The 14725-nt window shown below is 54.5% G+C and overlaps 1 protein-coding gene across 3 annotated transcripts in view; it reads left to right on the top strand.

Annotated features, from left to right (window-relative positions):
- Window positions 1-14725, top strand: part of SHB (SH2 domain containing adaptor protein B) — a 126827-nt gene that overhangs the window by 67865 nt on the left and 44237 nt on the right. For 2 of the 3 annotated variants that reach the window (XM_037036196.1, XM_037036197.1), the window contains one exon: window positions 10950-11165. The exons of the other annotated variant lie outside the window; for it this stretch is intronic. In XM_037036196.1, coding sequence (XP_036892091.1) covers window positions 10950-11165 — 216 coding nt within the window. The remainder of the gene's footprint in view (window positions 1-10949; window positions 11166-14725) is intronic. 3 annotated transcript variants of the gene reach the window in all.

Here is a 14725-nt window from a genome sequence, read left to right as displayed (position 1 = left end):
GTTAGCGGGTTCCAGTTCCCAGAAGAGACAGTGTTCCCCTTTGAGTCCAAAGGGGGAGGTGGGGGAAACCAGTGTCTGAATTCAAATGCTTTCAGACAAGGAGAATTCTTGTTGTATTGGGGCTTTCGACTGATTGGACAAGGCCCACCACATTAGGGAGAGCAATCTGCTTTACTCAGTGTTCTGATTTAAATGTTAATGCCATTCAAAAACACCCTCATAGAAACACCCAGAATATTTTTTTACCAAATATCTGGGCTTAGTCAAGTTGACAAAATTAGTCAGAGGCAGAAAAGGACAACTGTGTATTGGAGTAGGGTTCTCCCTGCATGTCAAGGTTGAACATGGGGGAGTTTGCTGGAAGGTTGTTGGGATGCAGAGGTCAGGGACCCCACATCACTGGTAATGAGTGCTGTCACATATGTCCCCTTCTTCACATGGCGGAACTGCAACACTGGACCAAGAAGCATGTGTGAACATCCAGTATTCAAAGAATCAGGCTGAGGGACTTTGGAGCCAGAAAGGCCTCTGAGACTGTCTGCTCCACCCCTTCCTGCCTCACCCTCAAGGACTCTTAGCTCCATGGATCAGGCGGCTGTCCAGGGTCACACAACTGGTGAGCCCAGGGCCAGGCTGGTCCCAGGCCGGCAGCCTCGTCACCATCATCCAGAAGGCTGAGGGTATCCAAGTCTCCAGGGCCATGAGTTCCTCTCTCTTGAAGCAGTTCCAAAGCAAGGCAGGCGAAGGCTGGGGCAGAGAGCCTGCCAGAGCTCAGCAAGTTGCTTCCGGCTGGGCAGCTGTGCTGGGCACCAGGCACAATGCCAGCAACACCCTTCAGCGAGAGGCAGTGACCTCCTGAGCACAACAGCCACCGCCAGCTGGGGCCAGGTGGGTTTGACCAGTTCGGCCTCAAACCTGCCATGCGGCAAGGGGTAACTCCCCTCAGGTGGGGGAGAGGTTATGCCCAGAAGAGGCTCTGGCTTTGCCCTGAGGGGTTGGCACCCTGCCCCCAATGCCAGTTTGCAATCACTTGCTTGGCGCCAGCTAGGCTAGGACAGCAGCATGTGTTGGGTGCCCCTCTAAAGTTCCAGAATGTGCTTGAATTCCCCCATGACGGGCAACTCTCTTCCTCGTGATCACATCCTTGGCTTTCCTCCCAGGCTGCTTGATGATTTCTGTAGGGACCTGTGTGTGGTCCTAGTCAGATGGGCCTTGGATGACCCCTGTCTGCTTAATGAGCAGCCTGGTAACCAGAGGGAGCGCTTGCTCCTCTTGCTGACCTGAACGTGCTGGTGTTATTCTGGACCTAGAGGAGTAGAGGGAGCACCGACCGGGATTGGAAAGGTGCTATAGACGGCTGCAGGGTTAGGAAGTTAGGTTGCATGGGACTTCGAGCCAGGATGCCTCCATCACTGGCTTGCGGTCTGACCGCTTTACAGTGGCAGGGTCAACAGTGCCCCTCAGAGAGGTGTTGTGAGGATTCCATGAAGGACCGATGCAGGGCACTTAGCGCAGACCCCAGCACAGCACGCACTTGGCACGCAGTAGTTCTTAGAGAGTATCACTGAGAGTTGAGCCTTCAAGACCTTGGCAAACCACTCAGCTTGTCTGAGCTGCAGGTGGGGCAGGGCCTTGGGTGTGGCCATGGCTTCTCCAAAGGTCCTTCTGTGAGGGTCCGTGAGAACAGGCAGGCATGGTGTCTGGCATGAAAGCCTGTCCCCTGTGGCTTTATCATACTAGAATGCGGCTTGAGGCCTGTCTGGAAGCTGAGGCATCATCATGCCCACAGACCAGAAGATTGCACCAGTAGGGCAGCTGGCCACCCTTAAAAGTACAGCCATCAGTACCCAGATGAACCAGCCTGGGCTCCTGTCTAGATTGTTTGCCAAGGCCCCAGGCAGTTTCTGCTGGGCCTGGCCCCCGTCTGCAGCACGGGGGCTGGGGGCACCTGTCCCTCTCAGGGTTGACCTGAGGATGTCAGTGCCATTCTGACCCCTCTTCCTCATCCTGGTAGAAATACTTGTTTCCACATTTGGGACTGTTGGAAGCGTGCTTTCTTTCTGGAGCCTGGGCCCCCTCTGTCCACTTCATGGAAGGGCGGAGCCCTAATTGTTTGCAGTGTTGGACCTTCAGGTCACCAGTAGCTGATTGCTACATCCCGGTGTTTCCTGCCAGCTTCTAAAAAGGCTTGTTGTGGGTGTGAAAATGCAAACCTGAGTAAGGCTCCTGGTGTACCTCTTCCAGTTTGCATCCCTGTTGAGCCTGTGGCGTCCCTCCCCGCACCCAGGCCCTCCACGGCCCAGGTCTGGTTGTCCTTTGTAGCTGCTTCTCGTGCTCTCTCCTCCCGAGCACTGGGCCCGCAGCAGCTCAGACTGTTTGGTTTCACCTGCAAATCCCTCCAGCTTCCCTCTGTCTGTGACTCTATTTGTGTTTGTCTGGCCATGGTTGCTCCCCTCTCCTGATGCCCTTGCCTTCCCCTGTCTGAGTTGTCCTCCTTTCCTTGACCGTGTTCCACCCTGGGCTGGCCATGCACTGCCTGTGACACCAGGCAGGTCCCTAGGCTTCCCTGACCTTTGCCAGGCCTCCTTGCACTGGGACCTGAGATTCCCTGAAACGCCACCTCCTCCCTGAAGTTTTTCAAACTCCCAAGGGCTGCAGGGCTGCATTTGCTTTGGGCCTCCATGCGGCCTCCACAGTCTGTATACCATAGGGTGCTTAGGGCCCGTCAGAACTGGGTGAACTCCACTGAGCCTTTGAACCTGCCTGAGCCCCAGTTTTACGTTGTAAAACACAGTAGTACTTGCCTCTCTGGGTCAGGGGGATGAGGAAGGCTATACGGCCAGTGCTCAGGATGGCTCCTGGCAGCAGCAGGTGTTCAGTAACTTGGAGTTATCATTAACCTGGTGCTTGTAGATATTGGGGTCCCAATTCTCCTGCTAAACCAAGAGGTCTTTGCAGGGATGGGAGCCTCGTCTAACACCATAGGGGTGCTCAGTATTTGGCCTGGGAAATGAGACCTCATCATGCCCAGCAGACTCTGGCATACAGTAAGGGCTCAGTGGATATTTGAGAAAGAAAAGCAGGCAGGCTCCCCCACTGGCCTGTGAATTAGGATCTTGCAGTTGGCAGGGAATCCATTGGAAAGCTGTCTTGTGAGGAAGTTGCTGCTGTAAATGGAGACTCACTCACGTATGCACTTCCTTGGGCCCGGGAGCAGCCAGTTCGCCTCAGTGAGTCCCTGCGGGAGATGGCAGTGTAGGAAAGCTGTCACTGGAGGAGTGCAGAGTGACAGGCAGGGCCAGAGGACTCGGCTATCATCGCGGAGGGTGCCTGAGAGCTCTGCACGGAGGCCTGCGTGGCCTTTTAAACCCTGAGGAAAACATTTGGTGTCATCAGAGGTGTGTGTGTGCTTGTCTCCTCACTGGTGCCACAGAACAGGGAGGCTCAAGGTACCTGTCCCTGTACCGATGACCAAGGGAAGGGAGCACACCAGGCTCCCTGACTTTGACCCTGGCCTCTCCCTCACCTTTGGACTGAGGGTAACACGGCAGCAGTACAGGCAGCAGTACAGGTTCCGCCTGCCAGCGCCAGGCCTGCTCTGCCCCTTTGGGGGAAACCAGTGTCCTCGCTCCACACCCCCTGCTTCCGCAGAGCCCCCCCCTGTTTCCTGGGTGTTTTCTGTGCACACCTGAAAAAGAGATGGTAAGAGAACTCCAATTAATCAGCCTCCTGGCTTCTAGACAGCTCCCGAAAACAGACTACATAGAGGAGGAGAGGCAGGGCCTCCTGCTTGTGCTGGGTTTGTCTGCAGGCGCGGATTCCCAGCCGCCCTGCCCTGCCCTTGCTGGCCTGCAGTGTCCACCCAGGGGGACACCTGCTGCCCCATGCCGCCACCTTGGCCTCTGAGGAACACCTGTCCAGGCATCTGCTGAAGCACCCTCGTTAGGAGGGTTTTCCTCCAGCAGATTTTTAAGTTTAGATGGGTCCCCTGTCTTCTCTTTGATGCGGTGCCCTGGAACTTGGCAGGAATTCGGCTGCGTGTCTGAGGAGAAACAGCCGTCCGCCACTCCCGTGGAGCCCCTCACTCAGCCTGCAGTGCTGGGTGTGCCTTTTTACACCACCGATCTGCCCGAAATAGATGCCCCTGCCTCCAGAAGACTAAAGAGAAGAAGGTGGTCTGATTAAAAAGGTGTGAGGAAGCACTCAGGAGAGGCAGGAAGAAGAGCCCTTGTCTTAGAGTTAGTGGGCCTGGGGCCTCGTCCCTGCCACTTTCTTCCCTTCCTCAGGCCTCAGTTTGCCTGTCTGTGGTGGTTAGATCCCTGGCCCCTGCGGCCTCCCCTGTGTGTTTTGTGTTTTGCACAAGAGTTGACCCGGAGCAGGGCTCCCACATGGAGGCGTGAGATTGCCAAAGCAGCAGCTAACGTGGGAGTTGTGGACCCAGACACGGAGTTCGGAGGCTGGTGTGGAAACCCTTCCATTTCCAGTGCAGGGCTGGCCTGCCCGACTGCAGTGAGCAGGCCTTCTTGGCTCTGGGGGACGAGAGGCAGTCTCGGAGGAGGAGGGGTCTTGGGATGGTGTCCCAGGAAAGCCCCAGGGCGGGGTGACTGGGATGGTGACAACATTCCTGGAGTGCTCTCGGTGTACCAGCACTGTCCTAAACCCTGGGCGCATGTGAGTAATTGATAAAATCCTCCATGGTGGATACTGTGGTCCCCACCTCCAGCGATGAGGAAACTGGGGCAACTTGGCCCGGGGCCCCCGCTGGAGCCAGGGTTCAGGCCCAAGCAGCTGGGCAGGCTCGGGGTTTTCAGCCTTCACACTGTGCCACTGAACCTGTTGCACACCTGGCCCCCGGACTTTCCCTCCTGCCAGGTGGCCGGTGCAAGCCAGACTGGGTCAGTGTGGGTGTGTCTGAGTCTAGACCACTCCCGCCCTGGCCGAGGAGAGGTCCCTTAGGCTGAGAGGTGGTGGCAGGGCCTGGCCTCCGTGGGCCACATGTCCCTCTTGAGCTCTGCCGCCCTGTGATTTGTGAGCTGGTGTGGATTCCCAGGCAAGCCCAGCTGGGAAAATGAGAGGTGAGGGGCCTGCAGGCCCGCGTCTGTCATTTCCAGCTGGGTTCCTACACGTCTGCGCCAGCCTCTCCCTGCCTGGCTCCGCCCTGCCCAGGGGTTCTGGGGCACCTCTCCTTAGACACTCCTGCAGGTGCCGTCGTGTGTCATTCGGGACCATTCAGAACTCACTTCACCTGCCTCCAGTTTCCCCTTCCCCTGGGCCCAGCCCTCCTTCCCCGTGTACACCCCATGCCTCCGTCCCCTGTGCCTCCGTCAAACACACTTTCTGTGCCAAGACCCCGCCTACATTCTTCAAGTTCCCCCCAAAACTTCGCCGTCTCTGTGTGCAGAGCTTTCCGAAGGCCAGCACTGCCTCTAATCCGTCTCCGTGCAGCCCCGCAGCTGCGCCGTGAGTAGAGAGGCCTGGCTGGGGGGCAAGGACGGCACAGCACCCGCGAGACCAGCGCTGCCTTCCTCGGCCTGAGACTGCCAGAGAAGGAAGCCAACCCTGCCCCCCTTTCTCCGTTCCTGAAGGGTTAAAAAGGGGTTTCTTTTCTTTCAGTTTCCTTCCTAGTAAAAGTATTTACCATAAAGTGTGTTAATGCACTTTTCCATTTACTTTTGTATTCATCTGCTTTCAAAAGACAGATTTGAGGCTTTCCATAATGAAAAGAAATGTGTGTATTGAGGCTATAATAGTAGTGATCAAAAATCTATATAGAAGGAAGGGCGAGTGAATCTACGCAATGTAAGCTAACATAGTTATTGAAGGTAAGTATCAGAATTAACTGTGAGCTTCCTGGCAGACAAAGGGAAAAAAGCGTTTAAAAGGCAGTGTTGCCAGGGCACAGAGCTGAGTGAATGCTGGCGTGAAACGCAGCAAGTAGTGCTGGGTAGCCCAGGTGGCTAAGGAGGGGCCCGGAGCCAGAAAAGTCCGACTAAGGTCTTTTATTCCAGGCGGGACACTTTTATTCCATCAGGATCAGGCAGGCTGGGTCTGAACAGACAGTCCCAAGGGAAAGGGGCGAAGGGCTTTTAAGGTGTGGAGCAGAGCCCTGGGGGAGGGTGCGTCACCCTGCTGATGCTCTCCAGGTGTCCTGGGTGTCTGATCAGGGAGGGCTGATTCTGTAGAAAGCCAGGGAGAGGGCAGTGGGGATTCCACCAGTTTCCAGCAGGATGTCCCCAGCTATGCCCCAGTTGCTTCTGATACGAAGAACTTCGAGGTCAGGTATTTAGCCAGTGACAGTGACCTATGCCTTCTTTGTTCCAGTCTAGGCGGTGTGGCTTAGGTCCACGTCCCAGTACATTCTAACATACAGCTTGTTGCTTGTGGGCTTGGGGAACTCTAAACCTTTGTCGGGCCCACTCAGGAGGCTCCTGGTTTGCACTGAGCTCTGTCCTAGGCCCCTCGCTCAGGGGATCCCTGGGCCCAGGGCCGCAGTCCCTTGTCAGTGCACCTGCCTCACCTTCCTGGCTCCAAGCCCTTGGTGAATGCTCCCTGGGCTTTTTCCAGTTCTAACGCCGTCTAATTCTAAAGGAAGTTCTCTCTCTCTCTTTCTCTCGTTCTTTCTCTCTATGTAGTTCCACTTAAAAACCTTTCTACTCTAGAGGTCAAGAGAATCCTCACCCTGTCAATTTAATGTTTCTGCTCCCTGCCCAAGAGGCATAAAATCACAGCCTGCCACCCAATATAAAGGTCGTTTTCAATGAGTTTATGGATGGCGATGCCCAGATAACTTGTGACTTAAATCACATGATTACCAGCTCCCCTATCAGATCAGCCTCTGGATCGTCACAGATCTCTCTGGGGAACGAGGGGGCCGAGCCTGGTCACCGGGCAGGAGACAGTGACGCCTGGTAAACTGGCCCCTGACTCGGCTCCAGGCCAACCTCTCCGGGGCGGGGGGGTGGGGGGGGGTGGTGGTGGTGGTGGCGGGGAGAAGATGCTCCCCAAATGGGCCTTCTCTCAGGGAAAGGCAGCTGCCTCCAAAACATATGCAGCTCCTGTAAGCCCAACCTGCTTGAAACTGTATTTACTTTTTATGTGCTGTTTTAATTACATTTTTCTTTACTAGCATTTTTATTCTTTATGTAGAACAACTTTCAGCAATAATCACGCAGTCATCCCTTCCTCTGTACACAGTGCTGTTTACTTTGCCGTGTCAGGTTCTCAGCCCTGCCCACGTTCACACGTGTCCGTCCTCACAAGGCCGCTGTCACCAGTGTTCAGAGGTTACGGGCAAGGGCGCCGCAGCTTCTGAGCAAGGAGTGGAATCCCCCTCGGGGCATTGTTCCCCTTGTCCAGCACTTGTTTGGAAAGCCTGTATTACTCAGTGTGCTCTCAGCACACAAGTGGTCTTGTATTTTACTCTTTAACTTAGCATAATTTCATGCACGCTTTTCCATGGAGCTACACAATCTTCAGATTTATCATTTTAATGGCTGCTTAATATTCCATTCAGTTAGCATGCCGTAATTTACGTAACTGTTCCTTTTGTTGGGGCCTTAATGAAAACTTGAATTCACCATGTAATGCAGGGAAAGCTTGTTTCAATGATTACCATTATAACATCCCCCGGCCTAACCGCATGCCATTACTAACCCAGCTCTGGAAGGCGCAGATGCTGTGGGAACAATAAATCCTGGGAGAGGTGCACGCACGAGGCCCTCTGATTTAATAGCTAATCTGTTCGCTGGCACGTGTTTCCCTTTTCAGCTGGTATTTATACGGAGTATCCATCTCTTCTGAATATTGCATAATGCCAAACTACACGCACTTAGCATGTCGTTCCAGGTACTTTATCATGGCTGTCAGGGACTTTCATAAATTAATTGGAATTGGGGGTAAACCAGGCTGTCAGCTGCCACTCATTTATTTATCCCACCCAGATTCATTGACTAGCTGTTTGCAGCCGGGCTCTGAGACAGTGAGGGTGCTCCTGGTGATTGGGGGCCCCCAGAGGTGCGTCTGTGAATTGCTTTGTGGTGCCCACGGTTAAATGGTGATTCGCATGCAAAATGCCGTGTACACTGTGGAGTACGGCGCTCGCCGAAGTGGTTGCCGGTCCTGTTCGTGAAGCAGGGTGAGGGGTAAAGCGGTTTCCCCAGGTCGGTGCCTCTCAACTGCCGTCCCCGTGTCCTCAGCCCTCAGAGTTCTCCAAAGGAGGGGGAATGGCTGTCCTTAGAATCAGGGAGGCAGCAATATGGATGACAGTGACCTTCCAAAGCAGGTCAGATAGGTAGTGTGGTAGATGTAATGATTTGCAGAGTTGGCTATGTACTTTGCAGTTGGTTTTCTCTTCAGGGTACCCAGCACTTCCTTTTCTGGCTCTTCTCTTTTCCTCCGCCTCCCCCATGAAAAGGGGAGGCTCATCCCCCAAACTTATACATGACTCCAGGTTACTCGTGGGACCCAGCCAGGCATGCTTTGCCAAAGATGGGGCGCCTCAGAGGAGAAGGATTTCAGGTGGCCTGAGAACCACATTGTGAGAAGGTTTTTTTTCCTTTTTCATTCTCTTTGTAAAAAGAGAAAGTTGGTGGCCCTGGCTGGTGTAGCTCAGTGGATTGAGCGCGGGCCTGCGAACCAGACGATCGCAGTTTGATTCCCAGTCAGGGCACATGCCTGGGTTACAGGCCAGTTCCCAGCAGGGGCGAGTTCCCAGCCGGGGATGCATGAGAAGCAACCATACATTGATGTTTCTCTTCCTCTCTCCTTCCCTTCCCCTCTAAAGATAAATAAATAAAACATTTTTTTTTTTTAAAGAGAAAGTTGGTATTTGTCAAAGAAAGTCTGCTTGGTGCCTTCATGCCCAACTTCTCCAGTGTCTGCTCATCGCTTCAGCTGAGGGAGAACAAGCCGTGGGCCAGCCTCCTCGTGGGCAGCGGTGCCTCCCTAGTTGGTTTAGTCCTCCTTCCTTCTCTTTATGTTGATTAACTGTTTAGATACGGGCTTATGGGAGGATGGTAGGAAATGTGCTTTTTAAGCGATATTTTTTCTCTAAAATGAATAAATGAATATGGAAATTAATAACCCCAGTGGTACTCAAAAATTGGCAGACTCACGAAGTCATTATGTGACTGAATGCAGTTTGGGACATGCTCCCATAGTGTTCTTTAAAGCCCGCACTGAGGACCACCGGCACAGCCTCGGTCGGCCTCTGTTGTCCCGGGGGGCGGCCTGTGCGCTGTGGGGCAGGGTGGGGGGGTGCCCTCCCCGTGAGCTGGCCTTGGATCAGGACGTGCAGCCTAACAGCTTGGAACGCCTGTTGTCACTCCAGTGTTTTGTCAGCTGCCCTTTAAGGCGCACGTGACTTGACCATGTCCTTATGCCACTGGAACTCTGACTTGGAGAGTTGCCTCCAGTTCAAACAGCTGTTGAACGGCACAGTCGCACCCTTGCCTCTTCGGGGACAGCCTCCCTCCACTCTCTCGCCTCCTTGGACCCAGTACTCCAGCGAAAGTGGGCAGTGAACAGACACGCAGTGGGGTATTCAGCCTTATATAGAAATGGAATTCTGACACATGCTACGACGTGGAAGGACCTCCAAAACATTATGCCACGTGAAATAAGCCAGCCACGGAAGGACAAATATAAGGTCCCCCTTATATTGAGGCCTCTACAGTATCAAATCTATAGAGACAGAAATAGCATGGTGGTTGCCAAGGGCTGGGAGATGGGGAAATGGGGAATTGTTTGATGGGCGCAGAGCTTCAGTTTGGGAAGGTGACAGCATCCTGGAGAGGGGTGGTGGTGATTGTTGAACATACTTAGTACCACTGCATTGTACACTGAAAACGGCAAATGTTGTATGGCTTACCACAGCAAAACAGAAAAGCAGGTAGTGAGCGTATTCTCACCAGCCCAAGTGCCCTGGCTTGCCTGGTCCTTCCACAGGGAATCCTGTCCTCTGCTGTTCCTGCTTGTCAGAGCTGTCCGCTCAGATGCGGTCTCTCTCGCCTCCCGTGTCATCGCTCACAGGCCCCGCACTGAGCCCCTTCGCTGTACAGTGTTATGACAATTTAGGTTGTTGCAGCCCTTGCGGAAACAGTGGGCTTCCTGAGAGCAGCCTCCACAGTGAACCCTGCCTTCCCTGTGTCCCCAGGTGGGGCCTGCACACAGAGGGTGTTTACAGTCAAAGCAGGTCATGTGTCCATTTGACTCAGAAGCCCCTGATTGTAGCTTCCCTGCACTCTTCTGTTAGCCACCTTGGGCCTCCCGGAATGAGCAGCAGCTGAAACAGAAGTCACCCCTCCGCCCTCTGGAGTCGGGCCTTGGCATCTGAGCCGGGAAATGCAGAGCTTTCCTTCCTCAGTCAGAAATGGAACTGGACATCTGCTCTCGCATCGCTCAGATGTGCTCAGAGTCTTAGAAGACAAGCAGGCTCTGGGGGAGGCAGCAACACTGGGAAGGAGTCTCTTTAAAAGGGGGAGAAAAACGGTGACTCCAGGTGCCCAGGGAGGCTCCTTGGGTCTATATAAAACGAGTGTGCAAGCTGGGTGAAAACCTGAGGAAAAGTTGCAAGGGTGGAGAGAGACTGTGGTGGGGAAGTCTCCACTTGTTGGTAAGGTGAGGAGCCCTGTCTGCTCAGGGCTGGTGCCCAAGCACCCCTGGACCCCATGGGTACCTGGAGGCCCTGCCCCCGAGGCTGCAGTGACCTTCTGTTTCTGTCCTCAGGTCCTAGAGCCTGAGGTCTCATGAGGAGGCCTGGCCCCGTGGGCGCAGCGGTGCTGCCTTCCGGGGTGGGAGGCACAGTGGATGCAGAGAGAGGTCTGTTCTGTGCAGTCCTTACCTCCTTGGCTGGTGGCTCTAAACTCCTGTGGGTGTCACCTGGCAGATCCCGGGCGAGGAAATGTAGGTTTCAATTCTCTTATACCTCTGCTTCCCTTTTCTGCCTGCAGAATTTCAGAGGCAGGAAAGCGTCCGGTCCCAGCACAAAGGCATCCAGTTATATGACACCCCTTACGAACCTGAGGGCCAAAGTGTCGACTCGGACTCAGAGAGTGCAGTCAGCCCCCGGCTGCGGGAGAGCAAGCTGCCCCAGGACGACGACAGGCCCGCTGACGAGTATGACCAGCCGTGGGAGTGGAACCGGGTCACCATCCCAGCTCTGGCAGGTGAGGAGCCAGTGGCCTTGCTCAGAGACGGCCACTCGACTTTGGTAAAGGGGGTCTGTGCACTGGTACCTGCCCGTCGGGTAAACCACAGGGCTGCATTTGACACTCTGGTTGGGCTGACTTTTCTTCTGGTACAGCCGAGCCCTCAGAAATGGTGAGCGTCCTGAAGGGAAGGGAGGCCAGGCCAAGGGGAAATCCTGGGTCTCAGTTCCAGTCTCCCTAGACAGCCCAGATAATCTCGTTGTCTGACTCTGTCTTGGTCTGGTTGGTAATGCTCTAGTTCACTGAAGCCAAGACTTCAGATTGCAGAAGGAACTCTCTTGGAAAGGAACACAAAACCAGTCTGCAGAGCGGCTCCTATTGGGCTGGGGGAACCCAACGCTCCTATCTAGTTGTACAGCTGCACGGGCCTGTGTGCGTCCAAGGCTGCTGCATTTCCTGGCTTGGCTGTAGTGTGAACCTGCTCACAGAGCACCAGCCCTGGGCACATCCTGATTGCAGGGGCTGCCCCACCCACCCACAGCCAAGAGCCCCTGAGTGACTCAGGTATCTCCCCTTCCCCTCACTCTGGGACTGGTTTTCTCCAGAATCCGGGCATCCGTCCCCCTACTGAAGCTCTGCCATAGCCCTTTGGAAAACAGTCTGCCACGGGCGTTAAGGTCCTGAGCTTGTTCACACCCTTTGATTCTAATTCCTGTCCTTAGGATTTACGCCAAGGTTATGATCTAACATTCAGAAAAGGCTCATAGTCGTGAAAGACAGGCACAGTCTGAATGTCCCGCAGGCCAGGACTGATGGAATGGAACCTTGTGCAGCCGCCAAAAAGTGCTATGGACAACCAGTTTATAATAACCTAGGGAGATGCTTGTGTTCGATACTAAGAAGTGAAAAGCCAGGCCCTCGCTGGTGAAGCTCAGTGGATTGAGTGCAGGCCTGTGAACCAAAGGGTTGCCGGTTCGATTCCCAGTCAGGGCATGTGTCTGGGTTTCGGGCCAGGTCCCCAGTTGGGGTCACGTGAAGGGCAACCACACATTGATGTTTCTCTCCCTCTTTCTCCTTCTGCTCTCTCTCTAAAAAAAATGAATGAATGAAATCTTTTACTAAGAAAAGTGAAAAGCCAGATGCAAACATTTTTATGCATTTCAAAATTTAGTCATGTGAAAAAGAGACAAGAATGACTAATCTAATTCTTACCACCCTGAAGGTCATAAAGGGAGAGTTTTTATTTTTAATTTCTTTAACATCCCTATTGCCTAAAATCTGCCTTCTTCGTGCTCAACTGGGCCCCTGCTCCCCTTCCAGCCCCCAGCCGTGAGGCCTCTGCCCTGCCCACACCCCGAACCCCTCAACTGATGTTCTGGCTATTCCAGCACATTCTGCCCACAGTTCCCTGGACGGAGCCCTCTGGGTACATCCCATTCCTTCTGACCATACGCCTGTCCCCTCCTGTGTCTTATCTGGAAAAATCTGAGCCTCCTTCGGGACCCAGCCCAGACGTCGCTGTCTCTGTGAGCCTCCCCTGCTACAGACAGCCACGTGTCCCGAGGGCTTCCTCACTGCCTCTCTGGGCCTGTCAAGCTTCCAGCACACGTCTCTGGTGAGTGTCTCTCTCACTAGGTAGAGTTCGTCTGTAGGTGCTGGCCTCGCCCACCAGGCTGTGAGCACTAGGCTGAGGGCCGGTAATGAGAGTGGTCATGTGGCTGAGTGGCCTTGGTCATCTCAGGTATCTCCCGTGCTTCCCTTGGCACAAGGGATCCGAGGACTGTCCCTGTCTCCTAGCATAGCCGATAAGGGGCCGTGCTCCTCCTGGATGTAAGAGGAACTACAGTGGAGCCTGTGCTGTCCGAGAACTTGCTCTTTGCAAACACCAGTTTGATTAAGAGGCCAAAGGAGCTCAGGTGACAACTCTCCCAGGTACCAAGGGTCTGCAGCGTGATTATCACTGCAGACAGGTGTGGGTGGGTCTAACCCCCCACCCATCCCCGTCCTGCACTCAGCGCCTCCAGGTCACACAACGCTCTACCTTTGATGTTCTAGTCTCCTCTGGTGCCTTGCTGCCCAAAATGTGGTTCTGGACCAGCAGCTGGTGAGAAACGCAGGCTCCTGGGCCCCTCCCCAGGCCAGCAGAGGCAGACTGCTGTAACTAACTAATAAGGCCCCCAGTGAGTCACCTGCGCACTGAAGTGAAAAGCACGTGCCCTGCCAGACAGCATCCCTTTGGAAGGCTCTGAGGCCGGAACACACTCACTTCTGCCCAAAGGCGGTCTCAGAACTTTTACACACTCGGTCTTTCAGAGGATCCCAAGGCCTCTGACAGTTTCTGAGCCACAGGTACACATTCTGGACTTGGTTTTCTGTCAGAGTCATGCCACAGCAGCTGTCGCAGGTTGATAGAAGACAGACTCGGCACCGAGTCCCGTCTGGGTCTCAGGGAGTCACTTACCTCTGTGTGCTTTGCCCTGGGGCGTGTCCGGCTGTGCTTTTCCCAAGAAGCATTTGGCTCAGTTCTGATATCTGGGGCCTGGAAGGAAGGCGTATCTCTCTGGCCGGAGGCACGCCATGAGCACGGGCCTTCAGTCACGACTGGATCCTACCCCGTGTCTGTGGACGGAGCCTACCAGGCAGCCATGGTAGGTGAGGAGCAGCTCCTGTTTTCAGCCCAGAGTGGGGATGAAGTGAGAGTAGACAGACCACCTGTCAGGGGATGAGGATGAGTCGTAACAGCCCGACTGTCTTGATTACTCAAGTGCCACCACAGTCCCATGTGTAAACCCAGAAGAGTAGCTGCTCGGGAATGAAGTAAGTGGTTGGTGGTGTCGGGAAGCAAGGCAGTGCTTTGTGGGGGGCGACTGTCCCCCTTGCTACAAAACCTATTCAGAACGCCCCACCCAGCTTTGGTGGGCTCCTTGGGAGCTCGTGGAGGAGTCCTGGGAGCCCGGGGTGCGGCATCCTCCACTGGAGGACATCTGTGTGGGGTGAAGCTGCTGGACAGAATTATCACCACCTCTTTTTCCACCCCTGTATTCTCTGATTCTGCATGTCTAGCCTGGGCGAAGAAACATGGGCAGGGAACCTGGTTAGTGTTTTCAAATTTCCAAAGGGTGTGGGGTGTGAGGGGCCCCCAAAGGGCGGAGCCGGGCCCACCGAGGAGGAGACATGGGGATTTAGGGCCCAGGTGAGTGGTAAGAGTTTCAGTTATACCTACAAGCTTGTAACGAGCTTCCCTCACTGGGAACTTGCGTGCAGAAGCTCGGCCGAGGCAGGCTGATGTCCGGGGGCTTTGCTGACTGTGGGAGGCCCGCCTGCAGGCACCTACAGGGGTGCTGCGTCATCCCTTGGGACCCCTTGGTGCTGGTCAGAGCCCAGGAGAAGGGAAGGCCTCTGAATTACCTCCACAATTCAATCCACGAAACAAAAGTGCTCCTTGCCTTTCAAAGTGCTGTCCTGCTTTGCATTCGTGGAAAGAGGCACTTCTCAAAGGGGCACTTGGGTGGTCGACTCAGAGCTAACCTGCCTGGGCCAGCAGCTCTGGACCAGCCTCTGTGGACGTCAGACCCTTC

Source organism: Sturnira hondurensis, unplaced genomic scaffold, assembly GCF_014824575.4.
Source record: "Sturnira hondurensis isolate 20B ecotype Veracruz unplaced genomic scaffold, ASM1482457v3 Scaffold0022566, whole genome shotgun sequence".
NCBI classification, from domain to species: domain Eukaryota; kingdom Metazoa; phylum Chordata; class Mammalia; order Chiroptera; family Phyllostomidae; genus Sturnira; species Sturnira hondurensis.
This window is presented reverse-complemented; position numbering and strand designations above follow the sequence as displayed.